Consider the following 24,699-nt stretch of genomic DNA (forward strand, 5'->3'; position numbering starts at 1 on the left):
TGGTCCTTTTTTTTCAAATTGGCTAATCGCCAAAAAAGCATACGTTGTCGTTATGTTACGGCTACGCTACATTTTTATATACATAACCAGGCCTTAATTGATACAACTTCAAATGCAAATTAAAACAAACACAATAAACGCATTGGAGAAATGTTTATATTCACCTCGATTTCTAACATCTTTTCGAAGGATTACTTTATACTTCATTCTGAGAAAATATAATTTTCAACAAAAAACAGACATTGCTTTCAACAGCAGTATTCCCCTGCAACATGTTTTGAATTTGACGGCACTTCTGCGAATCACCACCACGTCGAAAACAGTCGTATACGATATCCAAAACTCCTCGGAATAGCGCCGTCACTATTGAGAAGTTGTACCACGACAAGTTACTACAAAAAAGCATCGTATGAGTGCAATTATTAGGTGCCCTTCTGGATACATTTAGAAAGACGCCAATAAGGACCCCTTCAAACAATCAGAGAAAGTGCATTTTAAGATAGTTGTAAAAGAATCATTGTGGTCAAATAAAACACGATTGTTTAGATGATTATTAATTTTATTAAACATTTATAAATTCTCATAAATATAACATTTATACGACTATCACATCACACTTAACATATTTTTATGCATTAATAAAAGATTGAAGTTGAGTTTCAAGTTGCAAGTTACATCCCTGCCAACATTTTTTTAATTTGGGGGCGCTTCAGAGAATCCCCACTACGTCGAAAACAGTCGTATACGATATCCAAAACTACTCGGAAAAGCGCCGTCACTATTGAGAAGTTGTACCACGCCAAGTTACTACAAAAAGTATCGCATGAGTGCAATTATTAGGAGCCCTTCTGGATACATTTAGAAGGACGCCAATAAGAGCCCCTTCAAAAAATCAGACAAAGTGCATTTTAAGATAGTTGTAAAAGAATCATTGTGGTCAAGTAAAACACGATTGTTCAGATGTTTATTAATTTTATGAAACATTTATAAATTCTCATAAATATAACATTTATACGGCTATCACATCACATTTAACACATTTTTATGCATTAATAAGAGATTGATGTTGAGTTACAAGTTGTAAGTTAAATGTTGTAGCGTCTATCAGCCAGTACTTTTATTCCCAATGGAGGCAGCGTGTCTGGAAAAATATTTGAAAAACTATCACTTTATTCCATTTGGAAAGTCAAAAATTGTTCACCAATTTACTTTTCACAATTTTTAGCGTAATAACTATGTTTTCAGCACTTTATTTTCGTTTTCATTGAAATAAATTATAATAAGCCAGTTGCGCTTGGTGTTTCACAAAATATAAAATGGCTCTTGTAACAATAGTGATGGCAAAATACTTTCATGCGAATAGTGATGGCAAAATACTATCACAATTGGCGATTGTTGCAGTGTCACTTACGAGTCTGTGGGAGCGATGAGGATGAAATGGAACATTGAAATGCTGGCAGGGATGCTGTAGCGTCTATCAGCCAGTGCTTTTATTCCCAATGGAGGCAGCCTGTCTGGAAAAATATTTGAAAAACTATCACTTTATTCCATTTGGAAAGTCAAAAATTGTTCACCAATATACCTTTCACAATTTTAAGCGAAATAACTATGTTTTCAGCACTTCATTATCGTTTTTATTTAAATAAATTATAAGAAGCTAGTTGTGATTGGTGTTTCACAAAATATAAAATGGCTCCTGTAACAATAGTGATGGCAAAATACTTTCATGCGAATAGTGATGGCAAAATACTATCACAGTTGGCGATTGTTGCAGTGTCACTTACGAGTCTGTGCTAGCGATGAGGATGAAATGGAACTTTGAAATGCTGGCAGGGTTATGCGCTTTACAGACTATTAGTTATTCCAGACGGAATGTCGGTGTTTGTAAAGAATCTTACAGAGTGTCGGATCGATACGACTAAATAATCGGTAAATGTGTTATCGATCGATGGGATATGTTCGACACGAGCACTGTCGTCCGGAATAACTGATAGTCTGTAATAGCCGACAACTCGTATCGCTCCGACACACTGTAAGATTCTTTACAAACACCAACATTCCGTCCGGAATAAGTGATAGAGTGTAAAGCGCATTACGAGTGTGTGGTAGCGATGAGGATGAAATGGAACTTTGAAATGCTGGCAGGGAATACCCTGCCAACATTTTTTGAATTTGGGGACTCTTCTGAGAATCCCCACTACGTCGAAAACGATCATATACGACATCAAAAACTCGTCGGAAAAGCGCCGTCACTATTGAGAAGTTGTACCACGCCAAGTTACTACAAAAATGTTTCGCATGATTGCAATTATTAGGTGCCTTTATAGATCAATTTAGAACGACGCCAATAAGGGACCCTCCAAACAATCAGAAAAAGTGCATTTTAAGATAGTTGTAAAAGAATCATTGTGGTCGAGTAAAACACGTTTGTTTAGATATTTATTAATTTGATTAAACATTTACAAATTCTTAAAAATATAACATTTATACCACTATCACATTACATTTAACATAATTTTTGGCATTAATGATGATGTTGAGTTACAAGTAGAGAGTTACATGTTGCTGCGTCTATCAACCAGTGTTTTTATTCCATGGAGGCAGCGTGTCTGTAAAATATCTGAAAAACAATCACTTTATTCCATTTGGAAAATCACCAAATTGTTCACCAATATACCTTTCACAATTTTAAGCGTATAATCTATGTTTTCAGAACTTTATTTTCGTTTTTATTTAATTAAAATATAACAAGCTGGTTGCGCTTGGCGTTTCACAAAAAAATGGCTTTTTTAACAGTAGGGATGGCAAATTACTTGCATGTACTTTTTGATGTACCTTTTCATGATGGTTGAAGTGACATTTACGAGTCTGTGGTAACGATGAGGTTGAAATGGAACTTTGAAATGCTGGCAGGGTAGTTATGGCAAAATACTTTCATGTACATTTCATACTTTTTGATACGCTTCCCCCATCACAGTTGGCGATTGTTGTAGTACCACTTACGAGTCTGTGGTAGCGATGAGGATGAAATGGAACTTTGAAATGCTGGCAGTGATTTAAAAAATGTTGCCTTTTATCAAAAGAACGAAATAAAGAAAATCAACTTTAGGACCAATCATTGATTTGCAGACTAAAAAGCGTCGTCTAAGGTGTGTAGACAAACTACAGCGATGTGAATGGACTTGAGACGTCTATATCTTTCTTGGTCTATGGTTTTATATGAAATTGCAAAAAATTCGTCCAAATAAAAGTACTCTATGAACGGCGCATCATGGCAGCAAATTGTAAATAGTCGAAAGCAAAATTGAGACAAAACAACTCTGCGAAAAATTTGTTGTAGACACGGTAACCCTGCGCTTCAACTGCAACCAACTTCAGTGATTCAGCGTGCGGGAACGCTTGTATTCTTTGAAAGGCTGTCTTGGTTAATCGCCGTTACTTCGCCAAAGCGGCAGAGTGGAAAATACAAAATAGAATATAAATTGAAAAGCACCAGGTGTTACACATAAAGAAGGAATGTTTCTATATTTAAATAAATTAACATAAATTTGGGTAAGCAAAGTGTTAGTAATTTAACTGAGAGCACTATTTTGAGACATGTACTCCATTAACAAATTACAGATATATAAAGCAAGAGAATAAAATGAAACTAAGATAGTACAAAATTTGAAAGAAAACCAATTTCATAATCCATAGAAAAATTAAAGAAACAGAAAACTTCTGATCGAAATATAAAAATAATATTAAAGCCGCCACAAGCCAACAAATACCAAAGGAACAACGACGCTGAAGGAACATTTTGGCAAAAAGAAAAACAATTCGTTGTTCTGTGTGCGTGTGTGTGCGAAGAGGGTAATAAACAGAGGAAGAAGAAGCAGCAATAGCAGCTGAACACAAACCGTAAACAGACAAAAAGTTTGAAAATGGCGCCCACAAAGAGTACCCGTGCAGTTTCCAAGCAACAATCATCTGTGGCCACCACAACTTTAACAAATCTAATGCCATTGGCTCGCAAAGGCTTAACCCGTCGTAATGCAGTTAATGTCCAGGATAATAATAACACGGACATTATGCAGACGCGCGCCAAACGTAAAGCGGAGCACAGCCCACACAAAAATGAGAAGATTAAAAGGTCAGCTTTGGGAAACCTCACGAATAATTTGAATACAAATAATAACAATCAATTGACGAATATACATCAAGATGACGATGTCAAACACAATGTGGCCAAAAAGAAGGAAATGGTGCAAAGCATATTCTCGGCTGCACACCAACAGGAGAACACTATGCAAATATTTAAGGAAACACAAAATATTCTCCTACAACAGGCTCAAGGAGCCGCTTTGCAAAAGCAATCACAACAACAGGCCATAAAAGTATTAACAAGGGCATCCAGCCGTAATGCACAAAAAGATTCTGTGGCTGCCTCCAAGGAAAACCAAAAAGAAAACAACATAACCTCAAAGATCTTTGAAGAGGAGGAGTCAATTCTGTTGACTTCTATGAAAACGAAATTGGCGGTAAAGGATGATATTCCGGCAGCCCCATTGCAGCCTGTTATGCAGCAGCAACAACAGAAGGTGCCCAGCAAGCCAGTAAGACGCATTTCCAATGAATTTAATAAGACTGAAGAATCCTTGTACATGTCCGCTCTGGAGGATATTTCCGCTTCGGATTCTCTACGTTTGTCGGGGAATTTCGAAGCGGCCAAAAGGCGTTCGATTTTGTTGCAACAGCAACAACAAAACCAAGCCAAGACTGATGATCAAGCCAAAAATGCTGAAAAACAATCTCCTGTTCATGAAGTTCCTGAAGGTGTAGAGGATTTTGATAAAATCAATTGGAATGATCCCTTCCAAGTGTCCCATTATGCCATGGACATATTCAATTATCTGAAAGAACGTGAATCGGAATTCCCAGTAGATGATTACATGGAACGTCAGATACATCTTTCCAAATGGATGCGTTCTTTGCTCGTAGACTGGATGGTTGAGGTTCAGGAAACATTTGAACTCAATCATGAAACCTTGTATTTGGCAGTAAAAATTGTTGATCAATTTTTATGCAAGGAGGTGATAAACAAAGACAAACTACAATTGCTTGGTGCAGCAGCTCTCTTCATAGCTTGCAAGTTTGATGAGAGAACACCACCACTCATTGAGGATTTCCTCTATATATGTGATGGTGCCTATAAGCATAATGAGCTTATTCACATGGAAATGGCCACACTCAAAGTAATACAATTCGATTTGGGCATCCCATTGTCGTATCGTTTCCTACGCCGCTATGCCCGCTGTGCCAAAGTACCAATGCCAACATTGACCTTAGCTCGCTATATTCTAGAATTATCATTGATGGACTATGATTGTATAACATTTAGTGATTCCAAAATGGCCTGTGCTGCTCTATTTATGGCTTTGCGCCTAAATGGAGATCCCCAGCCTTGGTCAACGACACTCACCTACTATACCGGCTATAAATTAGCGGATTTTGCTGACATTGTGCCCATATTGAACGCTGGCTTACATCGCAAACCAAAGGGTACCATTAAAACTATACGTAGTAAATATTCACATAAGATATTCCACGAAGTAGCTAAAGTTGCACTGATGACCACAGAGAAGTTATTTGAGAAGCAATTAGATTTTAATTTAAGTTTAACAAATGAACAACAACAACAGCAACAACAACAAACACAAAAACAAACAAAGCCACAAGGTGGTGCTAGTGGAGGAGGAGGAGGTGAAGAAAAGAATATGAAATTATAGATAATTTTTAGAGTTGTAAGTACTAATACTAGACATAGAAGATGATCATCAAGTTTAGCAAAAGAAAAACAAAAGACCTTTGCTGGGTTATACACACGAAAAAAAAACACGCAAACATTTTTCAAAGGTGTTAAGAAAGAGTTTACATAGAATTTTTGAAAATCAATTTAAACATTTCCATTGGCACATCAATATTTAGGAGGCAATATCAACAGGAAACTTGTATGAACATTTGAGCATTTTATAGTATTTTGAAAAAAAACAGGAAATGAGGTTTTTTATAATTTGATTTCAAGTTTGTTGAATTAGGTCTAGGACCGATTCGATTCTGTAGCATGTTGCAGATTATTTACAAATTTAAAGGATATTGTTTTTTTATTTCTGCATGCAAATCATCTAGGCTTGCAAATATAGGGATAGACATTCCTTCGGTGTGACACCTTGTGCTAATCTTCAAATTATTCACCAGAAAGGAGCAATTGTCTCTTGGCATAATTTACAATTACTTCAAGCAAGGGTGTATAATTAATTAATAAATTCGCTTAATTGACAGAGAAGCTTTCTTTTAGATTTTCTTCAATTTCCCTAGGATAGTTAAAGGAGTTTTTCGCTCTTCATTCATGTATTACTTAAAGTTAATGTTATCATACTTACCTTATTCCAGTAGCTGCCTCATTTTATGCAGATATTTTTGATAGCCTCATTTCTTGAATATTGCAATTCTTCTAAGTCAATCTGTAAATATAATTTGATAATGAACCTAGTCCCTGCCTGTTTCGTATACCACAACATCGGGAATTATCTAAAATTATTTGCGCTAAGAATTGTGTAAAAGTCAAAGTTGTCTTTTTGAAATGTGCAAAACTTGATTTCAACCGATTTTGAAAACCATGAAATTTCACATATATGGTCGAAAGTCGAAGGTCGTATAATTGATTTATTGCCAACATATTTGTATTGTTTTTTTTAGGTAAATTTAAATTGTTTTCGTGATCTAAAATAATGTTTGCCCAAAATCAGGTTTTAAAGGATCCGAAAAAGACGTCCAAGTATTTCAAAATTCGACTCCTAGTTTCCCAGCAATACCCAAGATTTTAGCTGCACTCTTCTCAACAGTTGATGGTATACTTTCTTATCAGAGCTTAAAATTAAATTACAATTTTTAACGAATTCCACTTTATAAAAAAAAATCAGAAAAGTCGAATTTTCCACACTTTGAAAATGTCGAAAAGTCGACTTTTTTGATTTCAATTATAATCCGTATTTTCAGTATATTTCAACAAAGACAAACCAAATTGGTAGTCCTTTTTGTGGATTTTCCAGCAATGTACCCGGCCAAGATAAGCCACAAATACCAATTGTTGGAAGAAATAGGGCACACAGAAGGGCTATGATGAAGTTTATCAAGCTTTGCCAGTTCTTTCACTAGCTAGCTATATTCAAGGCTTTTATCTCAATTTACGTACAATGCATATATGGGAGAAATTTTAATTGCATTCAAATTTATTGTTCCCATCGAATTCAATGAACAACCCTTTTGTTCTGCCATAAACTTTTCTTTTTTTTACACCATCAATTGGTGTATTTATTTTTTTACAATTTTTTTCTTTAGGTTTTCCAATTGACACCATAAGATCTGCAAATAATAGGAATTTTATTCGCATAGAATGAAATGCGAAATTGTTCTTTATACAAGTTTTCTTCTATATATGGTTACAACTTCCATGTTTCAATGTGAAAAAATACAGATATTCATTTAATACAAGAAATTATTCCCACGAAATTCTATTTACATAATTAAAAAAAAGGAATATATTCATTCGCATTGAAACATCGAACCTAAACCTCTATAAAATATAAGGTCGAGAATACTCCTTGGAAATGTTTATACAATAACAAATTTGAAAATGTTTACGTCTTTGTTGGATCCATAATAATCATGTCGCAAGTTTTACCTCTTACTTTTCTTCTTAAATTCTTTAAATATCTATCTCTTCACTATTGCTTCTATAATACTTTGCTAGATAATATATTTCATAAATTCTTTTTTAATTTTTTTTTGAAAAATAATTTGTTTATTTTGTTAAACAATTTTTTTTTTTATTAAAAAAAAAGAAGAAAAGAAATTTTCTCTCTCAAAGAAAATTTACGTTTGTTTTTGCCTAATGTTTGGTTTTGCAAGTTCTTTTGTTTTATTGTTGCTATCTTCTAAAAACAAACAAATTAATGTAATAATATAAAATTGACAAAATAAAAGTAAATTATCCCAACCAAAAATATTAAGAAGACCACACACTACCACGCCCCCATCCCACCCAAGGTACAATATAGAATTATGATTAAAATGCTTAAAAAACATCATCAGCAAAAAAAAGCATTTTAAAAAAAGAGTTAACGATTTAAGACTTATTAAGATTAAAACCACAACTAGACATTTCGAAATCTCAAGTTGAAAATAATCTCTTTTGTTGTTCATTGCTAGCCATTCTAATTTGAATTGAAAACAAACACACGAAAAAACTAACATTTATTACTATAAATCAATTTAAAATTTTAGTAATTTTTAAGTTATGTTTATTAGTATTTTATATCAACAAACTTACATTATAATAATAACTATAAAGATAAAACAACAACAACAACGAACAAATGCTAATTACCTTATTACTCATTTTTTATTTAATAAATTTCTACAAAATGCAAGCAAAATAATAATCTACTACTGCCACATTTGTTTATAGCAAATGTTTAATTGGCTTGTTGGTGTGATCTAAATTTTCATTCTTCTATTGATTGATTCCTTCTTTATCTATATTCCAAGTTATTTATTTTAAAACCCTGGTTATTATATATCGTTTTTTGTTATCCTTTTTTTTGTCTTCTTTGTTCATTTTTGTATATGGTTACCATCATCAGCGACACCCCATATTTTTTGACAATTTATATTTTTTTGCCTTACTTTCTTTTTTCAGAAGACCCATATTTTTTTAACTTTTTCTTTATATACTAAACAATTTTTTTTTCGTATTATATTAAGATTTCTTTGACCTTATCATTTAACAATTAATGTTTTGTTTTCTATTTTTTAACATATGTATTTTTTGTGCTGCCATGTTTTGTTATGTATTTTCTGTTTTCATCGCCACTGTTGAAAAACAAAAAAAACTCGAAAATTATATTTATGTTTACTTTTCGTGTATGTAGTCTAAGTTATTATTATTTACTTTTGGTTAATAAATACGTTTTTTTATAATTAACTAAAACCATTTTTGTTTATTATTTTTTTTTAATATATTTTTTTATTTATTTTATATACATAGTGTATAGTGTTTATTTAAAAAAAAAAATGAAATTTAAAATTTTATTTTTTTGGTCGTATTTGTTAACCAATTTTATTAATAATAACTTATTCTGCAAAAAAAAAAAAAAATACTGGCTTGAAATCCAAACTTTGGGGTTGATTATCAAACTATTAGGGATATATTTATATTCACTGGCATAGCTACGAATTGTCTCTTAGGATTTGGTGCCAACTAATCGACCCTTTATAATAGGCTAGCGAAAGTATTCACTTTGTCATTCTGTGTGCATCGTACTGAAATAGTATTCTGGGCCGAACATATTGGAGATGTTGGCTTGAAATTTTGCACAAATACTTATTAACCCTTTGACTACCCGTGTCCACTTAGGAGGACATTCGAAAACGACTCCAAATTCTTTTTCCCCACTTAGTTTCGATTTATTTCTCGATTTTATTTTAAAGTAAAGGCTTTAATCTATATCAACTATAAATATTTTCCATATAAACGAAAATAACGAAATATTGAGACCCTTTTTATACTGTATCTCTCCAGTAAACATTCATACAAAAACTATAGCTGATATTTTTTCGGATTCTATTTTGTATTTTTGCTCATACTTCGAAAGATATAGCGCTTATTTTCATAAGGCCATTGATCACAATTCAAGAATCAAGTTTTCAGAACAAACTTATATAGCTCCCCAGCAAAAAAATAGTAAAAATGTCCTTTTAGTATCCGGAAGTGGTGCAAAATTGACGCAGTAGCGATGAATTTAACATGGGCTTGCCATAGGACGGATGTCCACCATTTCAAAAGCCGTTGCACTGAATTTGCATCACTTCTTAAGGTGTGAGGCGAATCCAGTGTTTTGGATGTGAATTAAGAAATTTTGTGATATTTTGACGAATAAAATTTTTTTTATGATTTTTAGTGCATTGTAGCGCTTGTCCGGAACGTTTGACATCAAATCAAATATTCAATAATTGGCAAAATTTAAATAATTTACACTATTTTATTAATTCTTAATCTGTTTTTAGCCTATTTGAAAGGATAAAATTTTAAATTTCTCGTTAAAAATATGAAAAAGCGAGTTCTAAAAAAACAAGTAAGGAAAGTCTAAAGTCCGGCGGGGCCGACTATATTCGCAAAAGTTTATTTATGATTTATCGCTCGATATATAGGTATTAGAAGTTTAGTAAAATTAGTCATTTTTACAACTTTTCGACTAATCAGTGGTGATTTAACAAGGAAAATGTTGGTATTTTGACCATTTTTGTCGAAATCACAAAAACATATATATGGGAGCTATATCTAAATCTGAACCGATGTCAACCAAATTTGGCACACATAGCTACAATGCTAATTCTACTCCCTGTGCAAAATTTCAACTATATCGGAGTTAAAAATTGACCTCTGTGGTCATATGAGTGTAAATCGGGCGAAAGCTATATATGGGAGTTATATCCAAATCTGAACCGATTTCAACCAAATTTGGCACGCATAGTTACAATGCTAATTCTACTCTCTATGCAAAATTTCAACTAAATCGGAGTTAAAAATTGGCCTCTGTGGTCATATGAGTGTAAATCGGGCGAAAGCTATACTATATGGGAGCTATATCTAAATCTGAACCGATTTGACTGATATGTTGCAAGTTTTTCGACACTCATAAAATATTCGGATGTACGGAATTTGAGGAAGATCTGTTGATATACACGCCAATTATGACCAGATCGGTGAAAAATATATATGGCAGCTATATCTAAATCTGAACCGATTTTTTTTCAAAATCAATAAGGATCGTCTTTGAGCCGAAACAGGACCCTATACCAAATTTTAGGACAATCGGACTAAAACTGCACACAAAAATACATCAACAGACAGACGGACATCGCTAAATCGATTCAGAATTTAATTCTAAGCCGATCCATATACTAAACGGTTGGTCTATGATTACTCCTTCTTGGCGTTGCATACAAATGCAAAAACTTATTATACCCTGTACCACAGTAGTGGTGAAGGGTATAAAAATAATGACCCGAATGAACTTCCTGTGCAGTTAAAATAAAGAACATCTTTGGGAGGACATTTTTGGAAGTGCATTTAAAGTTGTGTCTTTAGAAGAACTTCCAAATTTTTTTGCTGGGTCTTGAAGTAATTGAGGTAGGTCCTCAAATTAAAATTTTTGTTCTACATGCTGTTAGTAAAAGTAACAACAGAAGAAAAATAAATGTTTTTAACATTAGTTTTATTTCGGTACACACAAAAAATATTTGTGTCTTCAATCACGAAATTAATTGAAATGTCTTCAATTATAAAAATGATAGTATCAATTAAAAAATGAATTGAAAGTCAATTAAATAATTAATTGATACTATTAATTTTTGTGATAGATTTTTGTTTTAATTAAAAAAAATTTAATTGAATTGTTTTTAAAACTCAATTAAGACTTTAATTGGAAAAATGTTGGTGAATTTTTTTTTCTGTGTAGTGAAGGGGTTAAAGTAGGTTGCCGTGTAAATAAATTAATTAATCCAATTAAGTTTTTAATTGAAATGTCTTCAATCACGAAATGGTAGTATAAATCACAATTTTAAATATTTGATTAAAAATTAATTGTTTTAATTAGAAAATTTCAATTAATTTTTTAATTGATTTAATTAAAAATTTTATTGATGTTTGCAAAAATCAATTAATATTGTAATTGATTCAAACAAAACTTTAAATCATATCGATTGGAAAACTCAATCGTTTTTTTATTGATTCAATTAATTGTTTTATTAAACTTTTAAATGAAATCAGTTAAACAATTAATTGAATTTTGCAATCGACATCAATTAAATTTTTTTATTAAATTGTTACTTGTAATAATAAATTTAAAAAAAATTAAAAGAAAATTCACTCGTTTTCTTATCTGACTTTGTGTTCTTAGTTTTATTAAAAAATGGATTGCATCAATTAATTTTTTAATTAAAGACGTAACTATTTTCAATCACTTTTTTCATAGACCTTGTGTTTTTATTTTGTTAACAAAATGATTGTATCAATATTTTTTTTTTTATTAAAAATTAAAAACAAAATCATTTTTTTTTAACTGAAGTCTAAGTTAGTTTGATTAAAAAGTTAATAGTATCAAATAATTTTTTAATTAAAATTTATACATTTTCAATCATTAACCTAATTGACTTAATGTTTCTAGTTTGATTAAAAAGTAAAATGTTTCAATTGATTTTTTAATTGAAAAAGTTTCCAGCTTAATTGGAAATATTTTAGTGATATTTTTTTTCTGTGCATTGTAAATAGACATTTCAGACCATATATTGGTATATACCGTATATAAAATTATCCTCTGATATTACTTCTTGGGCTTCCCAAAGGTTATATTTCAATTTGATCTGTTTGCACAAACGTGTATTTCCATCAACCCCTTTAAATCGTTGTAGTGGGCTAACACCGCGATATACAAACTAACATAAAGAAAAATAACACAATTTTTATTCTTTTTTATTAATATACATTACAACATTTTGTAAAACTTATTATAATACTAATAGCCCGGGTTTTGGTAACTATATGGTGGTGGACTTTGATAACCTCGATGTGGAGGGCTTTGATAACTGGTTTTCGCAGGATATCCTCCATTTTGGTAAGGACTTTGATAATTATATTGTGGTTGATTTTGATATCCATAGTCATCATAACTGTTATATTTATGGGGATTTTGGTTGTATGGTGGCCCTTGATAATAGCCTTGTCCATTGTATACTTGATCTTGGTATTGATTATTATGATGATAAGAAGGGTATGGTCCACTCTGTTGTCCACCATAGTAATTTCGATGATCTTTCGGCTGAGAGGGATCATGCACAATATCGTGTAATATATTAGCCAAAATATCAAATGTGGGTTTGGACAAAGCCACTCGGCATAATATGGCCATAACGATGAAAAAGCTTAGATATTTCATTGTAATTTTCAGTTTTAATTGTTAGATGTTTTCTTTGCGAAATTTTAATAAAGACTAAAATGGAAATTGCTGTATTGATATGCTAAAGATGTTGTTTGTAAATTAAAAAAAAAAAAAAACAATTTATTAAAAGAAACAACAAATGTGATAAGAATTGAGGTCGGTTGGCTTCTTTTGTTCTTGAGAATGAATTTTTGAATTAAATCTGCGTATTAATAGGAAGATGATCATTTGCAATTAATTGTTTAGACATTGAACTGATGCTACCATTTGATATTGATTTCCATAGAAATCCTTGCTGTTTATAAAACAATTTAAAGACATCGCTGCAAAAACATGACATTGACTGAGGCAAACAAAAAAAAAAAAAATCATGTTACATAACTGGTCCGCAGTTTGAAGCAAAGCGCTGCCACTATTAAATCCATATCCATACACTCACAGAAAAATCTGCTGAAAACAGCAGTCGGTATCTGCTGCCAGATTCTTGAGCAAAAAGACGTATTCTTAATGTGCTACACCCAAAGAAATTTGTTAGTAGGGACAGCAGAAAAGTTTGCTAAAACAGCAGAAAGTCTGCTGAAAAAGGGACAGCAGTCGGTGTTTGCTGAAATAGCAAACATTTCCTTCTATTTTTGAAGCTCTATTACACTAAAACATATTTTATTTTGGCTAAAACAAATAAAAATGTCAACTTAGGAGCTATCCTAACATAATTAAAACAATATTTTATGAATATCTATAGTATTTGACCAAAAATCTGAATATTTATCGAAGCGAGGCATAACAGCAAACAAATGTTTGCTGATCGTATTTAGGAGCTTGTAAGTATATTACAGTACAAAAATATACCAAAAACCACTTTTGGTTCTTATATATGCTTTGGGGAAAAATTTATAACCTAAGAATTTTATAAATTGTTTTTCATTTGGCCATGAAGTACAAAAATATAACAGCAGACATCGACTGCTGTTTTTAGCAGACTTTTTACTATGAGTGTACGCTAGCCCTTACAATATGAAGCATGTTTTAGTGTAATTGGTATTAAAACAACAGACAATGTTTGCTATTATAGCAAATATTTGCTGTTTTAGTAACAGCTTGGAGAAGCTAAATTCATTCATGTTGTGGGTCTGTTTTCTAACTCGATTTTTCATATTTTTAAACGGTAATTTTTTTCAAATAGGTTTAATTTTTTTTTTTAATTTTATCGAAAAAAATCTAAAACCATTCTAAAAAAATTGGAAATTTTTTGAAAATATTTGGGGACGAGCATTTCAGATAAGCGCCACTATGTTGTATCAGTGGACACTAGAGCATGTGATGTATTCGATAAATTTTCGCATGTATTTAAAGGATAGTTAAAATTTCAAGGGCCGATGTTGACTTTGAATAAACAAACTATTTAGGAAATTATTGTAATTTTATTTTATTATGATATATTGGTATTATTCAATTATGTATGGAACAAAATATCGGCCAAATGGGCGTCGCGACCTCGGTGGCACACCTTCATCCGATGGTCCAAATTTTCGATGACGCTGAGGCATAATGGAGGTTCTATGCCGTTAATGTGCCGAATTATCTCATCCTTTAGCTCTTGAATTGTTGCTGGCTTATCGACGTACACCTTTTCTTTCGAATAACCCCAAGGAAAAAAGTCCAACGGTGTCAAATCACATGATCTTGGCGGCCAATTGACATCGCCATTACGTGAGATAACACGGCCATTGAATTTGTTGCGCAAAAGAGCCATTGTTTCGTTAGCTGTGTGGCAAGTGGCACCGTCCTGCTGAAACCACATATCGTCCACATCCATATCTTCCAATTCGGGCCATAAAAAGTTCGTTATCATCTCACGATAGCGAACACCATTCACAGTAACTGCCTGACCGGCCTCATTTTGGAAAAAATACGGCCCGATGATGCCGCCAGCCCATAAACCGCACCAAACAGTCACTCTTTGTGGGTGCATTGGTTTTTCGACAATCACTCTTGGATTCTCATTCGCCCAAATGCGGCAATTCTGTTTATTGACGAATCCACTGTGGTGAAAATGTGCCTCATCACTGAAGATGATTTTCTTCGAAAATTGATCATCCACTGTTGCCATTTCTTGGAACCATTCTGCCCATTCACGACGTCCATGGTTCAAATTTAGTAAGTCTGAAATAGAGAAATGTCAAATAAAATTCGGAAAAAACTTGGCGTTTAGGTGTGGTTCACATTCAACATCGGCCCTTACAATTTAACCACCCTTTACATGCCATTGTGACTCCGGGCGGGAACTGAATCCGGCAATGCACTTCCCCTGTGCTACCGAAAGCTAATACTGTTTTAGTAGATTTTTGTGCTATTTCTAGTGTAATACAGACTAGTGTAATACCGCATGTTCTAGTGTAATACAGACCACAAAAATGGCGGGCAATGAATGCTATTTCAGCAAACAGCGACTTTCCCCTTTTCAGCAAATTGCTTACTAAGTTTACTGTACTCATAGAAAAAAGTCTGTTAAAAAGCAGCAGTCGGAGTCTGTTGTTATATTTTTGTACTTTAGGGACTAGCAAACAAGAAATTGTAAATTTTTACACTTTAAAAGGTTCACCAAAAAACACTTCTATTTTTATACCCACCACCATAGAATGGTGACGGGGGTATAATAAGTTTGTCATTCCGTTTGTAACACATCGAAATGTCAATTTCCGACTATATAAAGTATATATTCTTGATCAGGGAGAAATTCTAAGACGATATAACCATGTCCGTCTGTCTGGCTGTCTGTTGGCTGTCACGCTACAGTCTTCAATAATGAAGGAATCGTACTGAAATTTGGACAAACTCGTCTTTTGTCTGCAGGCAGGTAAAGTTCGATGATGGGCTATATCGGTCCAGGGGGACTATATCACCATATAAACCGACCTCCCGATTTGGGGTCTTGGGCTTATAGAAACCGTAGTTTTTATCCAATTTGCCTGAAATTGGAAATCTAGAGGTATTTTAGGACCACAAAGAGATGTGCCAAAAATGGTGAGTATCGGTCCACTTTTTGGTATAGCCCCCATATAGACCGATCTCCCGATTTTACTTCTTCGGCTTATAGAAACCGTACTTTTTATCCAACTAGCCTGAAATTGGAAATCTGGAGGTATTTTAGGGCCATAAAGAGGTGTGCCAAAAAATGGTGAGTATCGGTCCATGTTTTGGTGCAGCCCCCATAAAGACCGATCTCCCGATTTTAATTCTAGGGCCTCTAGAATCCGTAGCTTTTATCCAATTTGCCTAAAATTTAAAATCTAGAGGTGTCAAAGGACCGTAAAGAGGTGTGCCAAAAATGGTTAGTATCGGTCCATGTTTTGGTATAGCCCCCATATAGACCAATCTTCCGATTTTATTTCTTGGGCTTCTAGAATCCGTAGTTTTTATCCAATTTGCCTTAAATCTAGAGGTGTCATAGGACCATAAAGAGGTGTGCCAAAAATGATAAGTATCGGTCCATGTTTTGGTACATCCCCCATAAAGACCGATCTCCCGATTTTAATTCTAGGGCCTCTAGAATCCGTAGTTTTTATCCAATTTGCCTGAAATTTAAAATCTAGAGGTGTCATAGGACCATAAAGAGGTGTGCCAAAAATGGTGAGTATCGGTCCATGGTTCGGTATATCCCCCATATAGACCGATCTCCCGATTCTACTTCTTGGGCTTCTTGAATCCGTAGTTTTTAGTAAGTCCCCATATAGAGCGGTCATCCGATTTTACTTTTTGGGGTTGTAGATACCGTAGATGTTGTCCAATTTGCCTGAAATTGAAATTCTGGAGAATTTTTAGGACTATAAATAGGTGTGCAAGAAATGATTTTATTGTTTAAGATTCTAGAAACCGTATTTTTTACCCAATTTGCCTGAAATTTTAAAATCTACAGATTTAAGATTTCAACTCAAGGCGTTATTTCATCATTTTCGTGCACACTTACAAGATGCTAATGATTCCTCTAAAACTCAAACAACAATTTTTCTTATAAATCCAAAATCTGAAATGGTCTCCATATGTCTCTAAATTTATCTGCGGGAAGTGTTCTGTTTGAACTACTCTGCTTGGGAGAATATTTGTCATCCAGCCTCCCTGAAATTTCAAAGGAAACTATAAAATTTATTCATGGCGGTGGGTATTTAAGATTCGGCCCGGCCGAATCTTATGTTACTGCTGTATATACTTGTTTTGTATATCTCTGCACTCTAAGATCTTTAAAAGCTCCTAAACGCGATCAGCAAATTTTTGTTTGTTGTTATGTCATAATTTGATAAATATTAAAATGGGTTAACAAATATTTTTATTGTGTTATAATAACTTCCACAATTTTTTTTGTTTGTTTCATGCTTTAGTGTAATCGAGCATAGTAGACAATGTTTGCTATTTCCGAAAACAGTGAATGCTTTCCCTTTTTCAACTGATTTTTCTGCTTTGTCCACTAACAAATTTCTTTGGGTGTAAAGACACGGGTATTTTGAAAATGCACAAAAATATACTTGCTTGACGCAATTTGAACGTTTACGTAACCTCTATACCGTGAAGGAAGCGAAATTTCATATTTCGCTTTTTACTGAAGACTTCTGCTGTGTCCACTAACTAATTTTTTTGGGAGTGATGTTTTGTCTTAATTTGATAATTCAGATTTTTGGACAAAATAAAAATGGCTGGCAATGCTTGCTATTTTTGCAGTGACTGCTTTCTCGTTTTCAACAGACTTTATGATGTTTTAGCAGACTTTTCTGCTAAAAAAAGTCAGTGTTTGCTATTTTAGCAGTTATTGCTTTCTCGTTTTCGGCAGACTTATCTGGTGTGTCTACAAACAAATTTCTTTGGGAATTTTCATTTTTAGTTCAACAGAATTTTTGAAGGTTTAGTAGACTTTTCTTCTGTGTCTACTAACAAATTTCTTTAGGGACGCATTTATGGTACACTACATACGTTTTGGGGACATGTCTTTTATTACAAACTGTTACAGCAATTTTTCTACTGCATCAGTTGGTGCAGCAGATTTGTCTGCTATGCTATGTCTACAAAAAATTTCTTTGGGTGCGCAGTTATGCCTTAATATGATAAATATTCAAAGTTTTTGGGGAAAACAATGTCAGACAATGTTTCCTATATTAGTATTGACTGCTTTCACGTTTTCAGCAGACTTTTTGATGCTTTAGCAGACTTTTCTGCTGTGTCTACAAATAAATTTCTTTTGGAATGTTAATTTTTAGCACACTGCAGACGTTTTGGCGGCGGGTCTTTTATTGCAACCTGTTACAGAAAATTGTCTATTGCAACAGTTGGTGAAGCAGATTTTTCTACTATGACTACTAACAAATTTCTTTGGGTGTACTGTTATGCCTTACTTTGATAAAAGTTCAGATTTTGTGGAATATACAAAATACTAGACAATGTTTTGCTATTTCAGGAAACAGTGATTGTTTTCCGGGTTTCAGCAGACGTTTTGTTGCATTTTTTACAAAAACTAAGGAAAGCTTGTGAAATATAGGAATACTTAAAAAATATTTTTTATACAAATTTCGACAGATTTGTTCGATAAATCAATTTAAAATATGAATCAACAAACATCGGTTATTTGCAGACCTTTCTCTATGAGTGTATACTAATTTTGTCATAGCATTTTTAATACATCGAAATTTTGTATGTATATCCATTATATCCAGAGATCGTGGTGAAATTTTGAGTCCGAACAAAACAAAAGATTGGCTTTAAACTGCGCGAATACTCCTTATTGTCAGTCATTACAATATTGCAAAAACAAACTTCTTAGAATCACAAATTGTTTTTTATTATTATTTATTCCTTTCTTGAGATATTCTTAATACTACACTCAAATGAAAAAGTTAGTAATAACAGCAAAACAAAACTTAATTGTTTCATCAGCAGTTTTTGTCTGCTTGTCAGTTTTTAATCCTTTTTGAATTAACATGTTTTGTTAATTAACATTTTAATGGATTTGTGGCTCGCTATTTAGAAGCTGGGGTGGTTGTACAGAATAATTTGTTTGCTGTACACATCTAGGTCCTCGACAACCAGTATCAACAATGTGCTGACGAGGTCGTTGAGTTGGTCTTATTGCTGGCCTAGATGTTGGAAGCATGTAGTTTTCTTCTCCTAATACCGGAACAGTATTCGGGTAATAAACTCTTTGCACAGCAGGATATTGTGGAACGCCAGGTACTAATGGATAATAACCTTCATAGTGGACATGTGGGCATGGTGGTGATGGTTGTTGTGCTCTTCCATTTAGATCTACAATCGAATTCACTTGGTCAAGGATGTTATGGAGAGTTCCCGTTACGACATCTAAAGTTGGAGCAGATGCCACAAAGCTCAAGACACTCAGAAGGACAATGAATGTGATTGTCGATTTCATCATATTAAAATTAAAATATTTTATTGTTCAAATTGGTATTTATGGTGGACTGCTGATAATTTCAAGGAAAAATTTCGATTTTATACAAAGATTCACGTGGGGCGCTTTGGTGATAAGAGTAGATTTTTCTTGTGAATTGGGAGATGATAAAACATTTCGTTGGTTTGTTGAGGAAATTTCTTACAAATAATTTAAGATGATAACGGAGAAAGGAAGTATTCTGAATAAGACAGTTGAAGGAGCTTTAAGACGATATACATTTTTTTATTTTATGGATTAAATATACGGAAAAGCATACATTGACTATGGACTCAATAAATGAAAATCTAACTATATCTTTAGAAAATTTACAATTTACAAATATACTGAATTTTAAAAAATTTCGAAAATTTTTTGACAAAAAATTTCGACACCTATCGTGCGACACAGTAATGAGCAGACGACGGACAGTACATACCTAATATATATATAGCTTCCATGTATATGATCGCTTGACTTTCACAAATATGCTTACGATTATGTTAGGCTAACAACACGGACGAAAAGAAATAAAATTTTGACAACATTTTCTATAGAAATAAAATGTTGAAACAATTTTCTATAGAAATAAAATTTTCTATAAAAAAAAATTTTGAGAAAACTTTTTATAGAAATAAAAGTTTCACAAAATTTTCTACAGAAATAAAATTTTGAGAAAATTTTCTATAGAAATAACATTTTGAGAAAATTTTGACAAAAATTTCTATAGAACTATAATTTTAGCAAAATTTTCTATAGAACTAAAATTTTAGCAAACTTTTCTATAGAAATAAAACGTTGAAAAATTTTGACAAAATTTTCTATAGAAATAAAATTTTGACAAAATTTTCTATAGAAATAAAATTCTGAGAAAATTTTCTATAGAAGTAAAATTTTGACAAAAATTCCTATAGAAATAAAATTTTGACAAAATTTTCTATAGAAATAAAATTTTCTATAGAAATAAATTTTTGAAACATTTTGACAAATTTTTCTAAAGAAATAAAATTTTGACAACAATTCCTATAGAAATAAAATTTTGTCAAAATTTTCTATAGAAATAAAATTTTGACAACAATTTCTATAGAACTAAAATTTTAGCAAAATTTTCCATAGAACTAAAATTTTAGCAAACTTTTCTATAGAAATAAAATGTTGAAAAGTGTTGACAAAATTTTCTATAGAAATAAAATGTTGACAAAATTTTCTATAGAAATAAAATGTTGACAAAATTTTCTATAGAAATAAAATTTTGACAAAATTTTCTATAGAAATAAAATTTTGACAAAATTTTCTATAGAAATAAAATTTTGACAAAAATTCCTATAGAAATAAAATTTTGACAAACTTTTCTATAGAAATAAAATTTTGAAAAATTTTCTATAGAAATAACATTTTAACAAAATTTCTATAGAAATAAAATTTTAAAAAAATTTTCTATAGAAATAAAATGTTGACAAAAATTTTCTATAGAAATACATTTTTGAAAAATTTTGACAAAATTTTCTATAGAAATAAAATTTTGACAAAATTTTCTTTAGAAATACAATTTTGACAACACTTTCTATAGAAATAAAATTTTGACAAAATTTTCTATAGAAATAAAAGTTTGGCAAAATTTTCTATAGAAATAACATTTTGACAAAATTTTCTATATCAATAAAATGTTGACAAAATTTTCTATACAAATAACATTATAACAAAATTTTCTATAGAAATAAAATTTTGGCAAAATTTTCTATAGAAATAAAATTTTAACAAAATTTTCTATAGAAATAAAATTTTGACAACATTTTCTATAGAAATAAAATTTTGACAAAATTTTCTTTAGAAATACAATTTTGACAACACTTTCTATAGAAATAAAATTTTGACAAAATTTTCTATAGAAATAAAAGTTTGACAAAATTTTCTATAGAAATAACATTTTGAAAAAATTTTCTATAGAAATAACATTATAACAAAATTTTCTATAGAAATAAAATTTTGACAAAATTTTCTATAGAAATAAAATTTTGACAAAATTTTCTATAGAAATAAAATTTTGACAAAATTTTCTATAAAAATAAAATTTTGACAAAATTTCCTATAGAAATAAAATTTAAAAAAAAAAAAATTCTATAGAAATAAAATTTTTAAAAAAATTTCTATAGAAATAAAATTTTGATAAAATTTTCTACAGAAATAAAATTTTGACAAAATTTTCTATAGAAATAAAATTTTGACAAAAATTCCTATAGAAATAAAAGTTTGACAAAATTTTCTATAGAAATAACATTTTGAAAAAATTTTCTATAGAAATAAAATGTTGACAAAATTTTCTATAGAAATAACATTATAACAAAATTTTCTATAGAAATAAAATTTTGACAAAATTTTCTATAGAAATAAAATTTTGACAAAATATTCTACAGAAATAAAGTTTTGACAAAATTTTCTATAGAAATAAAATTTTGACAAAATTTTCTATAGAAATAAAATTTTAACAAAATTTTCTACAGAAATAAAATTTGGAGAAAATTTTCTATAGAAATAACATTTTGACAAAATTTTCTATAGAAATAAATTTTTGACAATTTTTTTGCGATGCTTTTTTTTGCTGGGTCGTTCAATTTCAGCGTGTGTAAAGTTATAAGCGAATTTATAACTTTTCTTGAGCTTATCTTTCCGAAATTTCTTACCCACGTACACTCACGAAGAGATTATTTTCATGACTCATGTTCACACTCTGGTACAGGTTTCGTTAAAACATCTGAGGGCCGTTGGACAATGTCCAGTGAGGAGACGCTGGAGGACATAAATTTTCGTGGAAATCAGGAAATCACTCAGGTGAAATTTCACTCACATTCACGAAGTTTTTTTATTTAAGCGAATACATATATGATGCTTAACTTATACTACAACTAGTCTCTATTATGAAGAAGTGACTAACCAGTAGTTGATTTATTAACAATCAATAGACTTATAGAAATTAAAATTAAAGACTAAACTACACAGAAAAAAATTTCCGTAGTTAAACTAACGCTAAATTAAACTTATTTTTATTGCAAAAAATTATTTGTTTGTAGTTAAATTTTATTATATTTTGCGAAATTTTCCACAGCCCAATGAAAATTTCGTTTTTTAAGTATGTCTCAAACATTTTAAGAACTAAACGTGAGTATAAAGTTCAATGACCGTACACATAAGTTCAATATGAACTAAAGCAAATGAAAATTTTCGTACGATTCCCAAAAATAGTAAAAATGTGGAGTAAAATTTAGTTCAATTCAATCGTACGAGTTAGTTAATCTTCCTATAAAACAGTTTACTTTTTTTTCGGTGTACAACAATTATTGTTCTGAAATTTTTATTTTGAATTGAGACTTTCATATATTAAAGCGAATTAATAAATCATGTGGTTTGAAGCGGCACAATCTTCTAGGTTGATTGGAAGTTTGGAGTAAATTACTGGCTTCGCGATTTGTGTGGTTCTGTAGGCGGATAAGATGTTTTTCTGCAATTCTAGAGATTTCCTTTTTGATCGTAGTAATTTTTAAGTCTCGGTAGAGGTCACTATTTCGAACATACCATGGAGCGTTTACTGCACTTCTTATCACTTTGTTTTGAAACCTTTGTATTTTTTCGATAGAACTGGGGGCTTTAGACCCCAATTTTTTGTCCATTGGTGAATCTTGTTTAAAGACCCCTGGAGGTTATGTATGGATACATCTGTATTTTTTCCTGTTGACATTAAAACTGTGTCATCAGCAAATGTTCCAATGAAACAGTCTTCGTTAACAGGCATATCGTGAGTGTAAAGTAGATACAGCATAGGTCCAAGTGTACTGCCCTGCGGAACTCTTACAGCTATTTGATATAAATTAGTAAATTCATTATCTTGGCATACTCTACAAAATCGATTACTCAGGTATGAGCTAAGTATTAGAGGTGTGCACGTGACACGAAATTTTCGTGACTCACGAAAATTTTCGTGACTCACGCGTGAGCCGTGAGTCACGATTTAGTCAATCTCGTGATCGTGCGTGAGCGTGATCAAGCTGAAAATTTTCGTGCGTGAGCGTGAGTCACGAAAAAAATTCTTCGTGAATGTGCGTGAGTAAAAATGTTTGATAATTACACTCACGAAAACAAAATCACGCTCACGATTTGAATCACGATAACTACTTTAATCACGCTCACGATTTAAATCAGGCTCACGATTTTAATCATGCTCACGATTTGAATCACGCTCACGACTTGTATCACACTCACGATTTGAATCACGCTCACGAGTTGAATCACGATCTCGATTTGAATCACGATCACGATGTCAATCGCACTCACGATGTCAGTCACGCCCACGATTTTAATCACGCTCACGACATTGGTCACACTCACGACTTTGGTCACACTAAAACTTCCAATGTATGGATTGTGTAATAGTTTTTCATTTAAAATTAATTGATTAAAAAAGTAATGTTGAAGCGCTGGTTTTCGGTGCAAAAACCGAGTATAGTGCCGTTCCTTAAACAATAAAACCTTTTATAAAATATTGCTTTGTTTTTTTTTTTTTTTAACGAAAATGAGAAATATTGTCGAAAAAGTGCACCATAAAAAATTGGTAGATTAAATAAAATTCGAATTAACGAGTAAAGTAGAAAGTCGGGCCGAGCCGACTACATCATACCCCAAATCACCCCTACTGAATTAGAGAACATTGTTTGTAGGGTATCAATGATATAGGTTTGGGGAAAACCACATTTCCATATTTAATAACATTACTGGGTACATGGGAGTTTTATCATAATCTGAACAGAAATGTCTGATATTAACATATGAGTATAGTTGATTCTGAACCTACAGAGTTATTTAGTATGCTACTAATATTGAGTCGTTTATTAAAAAAAACTGGAAATCGCTCAATTAGTGTGGGTAATAAATTCAAATTTCTGAAAATAGGGTAATAGATTGATGTAATAGCTACATACAAGTCTCAATACGATCGGCTAATACATGTTTATTTGAAATTTGAGCAACATAGGTTAATAAATAAGAGTATTATGGTCAAATTTGGGAAAATCGATCGATGCATTTATATGGGAGCTATATCCATATATTGGTTGATACCACAGAGGGTTGCCTTGTGCTAAATTAGAGTAAGATCGGGTATTAGATAAGGCTACTATGGTTAGAAATAAAGTTACAAGGGGTACATTTTTCAAAAACGGGCGAAATACATATATAAGA

General features: G+C 31.8%; 1 protein-coding gene and 1 long non-coding RNA gene across 2 annotated transcripts; one reads left to right on the plus strand and one right to left on the minus strand.

Moving 5' to 3' along the window:
- Positions 1–2,406: 2,406 nt before the first annotated feature.
- LOC142219573 (uncharacterized) lies at positions 2,407–2,910 on the minus strand. Its single transcript, XR_012717638.1, has 2 exons — positions 2,678–2,910; positions 2,407–2,620 (listed from the first exon to the last, which is right to left on the minus strand). It is a non-coding gene; the product is annotated as an uncharacterized LOC142219573 (long non-coding RNA).
- A 481-nt stretch (positions 2,911–3,391) lies between these two features.
- Positions 3,392–8,432, plus strand: CycB3 (cyclin B3). The gene is made up of 2 exons (XM_075306801.1): positions 3,392–3,552; positions 3,622–8,432. The coding sequence occupies exon 2, from the start codon at positions 3,924–3,926 to the stop codon at positions 5,766–5,768; it is 1,845 nt and encodes a 614-aa protein (XP_075162916.1). The 5' UTR covers positions 3,392–3,552; positions 3,622–3,923; the 3' UTR covers positions 5,769–8,432.
- The last annotated feature ends 16,267 nt before the right edge of the window (positions 8,433–24,699 follow it).

Source organism: Haematobia irritans, chromosome 1 (assembly GCF_050003625.1).
Source record: "Haematobia irritans isolate KBUSLIRL chromosome 1, ASM5000362v1, whole genome shotgun sequence".
Classification (NCBI taxonomy): domain Eukaryota; kingdom Metazoa; phylum Arthropoda; class Insecta; order Diptera; family Muscidae; genus Haematobia; species Haematobia irritans.